The following is a 4,511-nucleotide window of genomic DNA, read 5'->3' on the forward strand; positions in this document are numbered from 1 at the left end:
AGAGTGAGGTCGATCCCACAGGGATTAATGGATCAAGCAACTTTAGTGAGGTGATTAGTTTAGTCAAGCTAACAGTGTTGAATTGAGTGAAATTGAACTAGCAGAAGGTAAATTGCAGTGAATTAAAAGTGCAGAAGAAGTAAATTGCAGAAACTTAAAGTGCAAGAAAGTAAAAGAGCTGAAACTTAAATTGCAAGAAAGGTAAATGATTGAAGCTTAAAGTGCAAGGAATTTAAATTGCTAAAACTAAATTGCAAGGGAACTTAAATTGCATGAAGAATAAAGGGATTTGGGTGCTGGAAATTAAAGCAGAACAGAGAAATGTGAAGTGCAGTAAACTAAAGAGCTCTCAGATTAGGAAATTCAGAAACAGATCAATTCAGTACCAAAACAGAAATGTAGAAGTACAGAAGAATCAAAACAACAAGAAGACTTAGATCAATTCTGAAATCCTAAAGAGAAATTAACAATTTCAATGAAATAGCAAAAATAGAAAGAAAGCCAAGAGCTCAATTGCTCTCTCGATCAAAACAGAAAAGAAATTACAGAGGAAAGAAAATGAAACAGAAAAGAAAAGAAAACCTAGATCTGATTTCCAATTCTCAAATTCAAAAAAGAAAATTAAAAGAGAGCTCTCTATTCTACTCCTACTCCTACTGCTCTCTATTAGAGCTAGCCTTTCCTTCAATGAAATGAAACTAATGCCTTTATATAGGCTTTACAAAATGAAAAATGAAATTGAAATTAAAAATAAATTACAATTTAAATGAAATTCCTAATCTAACTGTTTCTTGTGCCTTTGAGTGATGTCAATGGGCTTTGTTGGTTCGGCCTTGAATGAAAATGGGTTGGAGGTGCATTCTCTAGTGGAGCGTTTGGTTAGGAAAGTGAACGCGCCGTTCACTTTGCTTGGTGCTTCCTCACATGCCAAGTTTTCTTCTAGCGTTCCCTTTCTGAACGCTGCGTTCCTTTTCTGAACGCTGGCTTCTCATGGGCACTCCCTTTGGTTGAGCGTTCCGTTCCTTTGCAGCGCTCCCTTGGTCGAGCGCTTCTCTTAGCGCTCCCTTGGTTGAGCGCTACGTTCCCTTTTTTGAACGCCCTTAGTGCATGGCGCTCACTTTGCTAACGAGCGCTACTCCAAATGTTGGCTTTTGAGCATGGTTTTGGGCCTTAAAGATGCCTATCACTTGTGCTTCAATTTCATGCCAAATATAGATTGTTATATATCGTTCGAAAGCTCTGAATGTCAGCTTTCCAATGCAACTAGAAGCGCATCAATTGGACATCTGTAGCTCAAGTTATGGTCCTTTGAAAAAGGCATGGTTGCGCTGTTTGGAGGCCGCTGGCGCTCTTTTAGTGAGCGCTACGTTCACTTAGTGAACGCTGGCTGTTTGGAGGCAAAGTTAGCGCCAGCTTCTGAAGTCCAAAGTTAATGTTCACCCCATACTATTATATATCTTTGGAAAGCTCAGGATGTCTACTTTCCAATGCATTTAAGAGCGCATCATTTAAAGCTCTACAGCTCAAGTTATCCTCCTTGGAAAGTGAAGAGGTCAGCTGGCCTTACTGCAGGGTGATACTATGTTCATCTTTGTACTTTCAGGGTAAGTTTTCTCCCTCGGATTTATTGTCCACCATGCAGTGCCATATATTCTTGGAAAGCTTTAGATTTCTACTTTCCAATGCCACTAAAATTACCTCATTTGGAGTTTTGTAGCTCGAGTTATTCTTGTTGGAGTGTGAAGAGGTCAGGGTTGCAAATCCTCTTTGCTTCTCTTTGAGTTTGTTTCCAACTCTTTTGTCACCTTGGGAGTGTGATTCTTCTTTTAGTGCTTTTATTGCTTCTTTTTTTACTTATTTCCTACAAAGTTTATAAAATCAAAAGATCAAAGAAATATACCATTTAAGCACAAAAGCATTCAATATTTAAGCACTAATCATCAATTTCTAGTATGAAAAAGCATAGAAAAACATGACATGATGACATGTCATCATTGCTCCTACTTCTTTGGCAAGTTTTAGTCCTGCGATCAGGGCTTCATACTCGGCCTAGTTGTTAGAAGCGGGAAACTGAAATTTCAAAGAAACTTGTATTTGAGTTCCTTCTTTACTGACTAGTATTATGCCTGCTCCACTTCCGACCTTATTGGAAGACCCATCTACATAGAGTTCCCAGGTATTGGAGGTCTCAACCTGATCAACTGTATACTCTGTGACAAAGTCGGTGAGGCATTAAGCTTTGATGGATGTCAGAGTTTCGTATTTCATGTCAAACTCGGATAGCCCTTTGTCCCATTGGACCATCCGACCTGCTATATCAGTCTTTTAGAGTATCTGCTTCATGGGTTGATTTGTTCGGACCATTATGGCGTGTACCTAGAAATACGGTCAGACTCTCCTAGATGCCACGATTAAGATGTATGCAAAATTTTCTATTTTTTGATACCTTAACTCTGGCCCTTGTAAGACTTTGCTAGTGAAATAGATAGTGTGCTGTCCAACCTCATCTTCTCGTATCAGTGTTGATGCTACTGCCTTTTCCGCAATAGCTAGGTACAACACCAACTCCTCTCCGGTTTGTGGCCGGGTAAGGATGGGTGGTTCACTTAAGAATTTCTTGAATTCTTGAAAGGCCTCTTCGCATTTGAAGGTTAACTTAAATTGGCATCCTTTTCTAAGTAGCAAAAAAAGTGGTAAGGATCTTAAGGCTAATTCTGCCAAAAATTTGGACAAGGCTGCAAGTTGGTCATTTAGCTATTGGACTTCTTTTAAACAAGTCGGACTCTAAAATTGCTCTACACTAGTCAGGGTAAGCCTCAATTCCCCTTTGCGTGAGCCTAAAACACAGGAATTTTCTTGCTTCTACTGCAAAGGTGCATTTGGTGGGATTTAGTCGCATCCCATGCCTCCGTATGGTGTCGAAGACTTGCGAGAGGTCGGACAGAAGACTAACCTCATCCTTGGTCTTTACTAACATGTCGTTCACGTATACCTCCATTAGGTTTCCGAGGTGATGTGCAAACATCTTGTTCATCAACCTTTGATATGTGGCCCCCGCATTTTTTAATCCAAAAGGCATGACCACGTAGCAGTAGTTTACTTTGGACATGACGAACGACGTCTTCTCCTTGTCTGATTTATACATTGGGATTTGATTGTATCCCAAGTAGGCATCCATGAATGATAAGTACTAGTATCCTGAAGAAGAATCCACCAAAGCGTCAATGTTGGGCAGGGGATATGGGTCCCTTGGACAAGCTTTGTTTAGGTCGGTGTAGTCGACGCACATCCTCCATTTTCCATTCCTCTTCTTTACCAGTACCACATTTGCTAACCATGTCCGATATGTGACCTCCCTGACGAATCCGACTTCAAGTAGAGCTTGAACTTGTTCTTCGACCACTTGAGCTCGCTCTGGTTCGAGCTTACGATGCCTTTGTTGGACAGGTCGGGATCAGGGATAGACCACCAGCTTATGCATCATGAACTCGGGGTCTATTTCGGGCATATCAGAGGTATTCCAAGAGAAAATGTTGGAATTTTCTTGTAGGAGTTTTACGAGCTTCTTCTTCAGATTTGCTCTCATATTGACTCCTATGTTGGTATTTTTTCCGACTTCTTCCCTGATTTGGACTTCTTATGTGTTCCCCTCAGGTTGTGGCAATAGCTCTTTTATTCCTTGGACTCTTCAGAGCCCAATGGCATTGACTTCTTTACCTTTACCTCGCAGGTTCAAGCTTTCGTTATTTTCTAGCCAGTTTTTGATCTCCTTTGATGGTAGCAATTCCTTCCTGTGTGGAAAATTTCATGCAGAGGTGAGGAGTTAAAATAATAGCTCCTAACCGATTCAACGTTGACCTACCAATTAAGGCATTGTAGGCTGATGCTACATCCACAATAATGTAATCAATGCTTAGGGTTTTTAACTTCAATCCCTTTCCAAAAGTAGTGTATAAGGAAGTGAACCCTAGTGGCTTAATCGGTGTGTCTCTCAATCCAAAAAGAGTATCAGGGTAGGACTTCAACTCTTTTTCTTCCAACCCTAGTTTGTCGAATGCGAGTTTGAACAGTATATTGGCTGAGCTTCCTTGGTCCACCAAAGTTCTATGTAAATTTACATTAGCAAATATCATAGTGATTACTATGGGATCATCATGCCCTGGTGCAATTCCCTGCACATCCTCTTTTGTAAAAGAGATGGTAGGGAGATCAGGAGTCTTTTCTCTAATGTGGTAGAATTCTTTCAAGTATCTCTTTCGAGACGACTTGGTCACTCCTCCACCAGCAAAGCCTCCTACTATCATGTGAACGTGTCGTTCTGGCATTTGAGGGGGCTGACCTCTTTGGCTGACTTCTTCATCGTCCCTCTTCCTCTTTCCTTGATTGTCTGACCTTTCCATGAGATATCTATCCAACTGACCTTCCCTGGCCAGCTTTTCTATCATATTTTTTTTGGTAATAACAATCATTTGTAGAATGTCCATACAGTTTATGGTACTCACAGTACTCAT

General features: G+C 40.6%; 1 protein-coding gene across 1 annotated transcript; it reads right to left on the reverse strand.

Annotated features, from left to right (window-relative positions):
• Positions 1-3,743: 3,743 nt before the first annotated feature.
• Positions 3,744-4,511, reverse strand: LOC148566932 (uncharacterized). The gene has a single exon (XM_088484490.1). The coding sequence runs from the start codon at positions 4,509-4,511 to the stop codon at positions 3,744-3,746; it is 768 nt and encodes a 255-aa protein (XP_088340616.1).

This window comes from Arachis ipaensis, chromosome B4 (genome assembly GCF_059453495.1).
Source record: "Arachis ipaensis isolate K30076 ecotype BB chromosome B4, ASM5945349v1, whole genome shotgun sequence".
NCBI lineage: Eukaryota > Viridiplantae > Streptophyta > Magnoliopsida > Fabales > Fabaceae > Arachis > Arachis ipaensis.

Bases quoted from the DNA above. Each gene is read 5' to 3' on its own strand.
- LOC148566932 (XM_088484490.1), bottom strand. From the start codon at position 4,511: ATGAGTACTGTGAGTACCATAAACTGTATGGACATTCTACAAATGATT.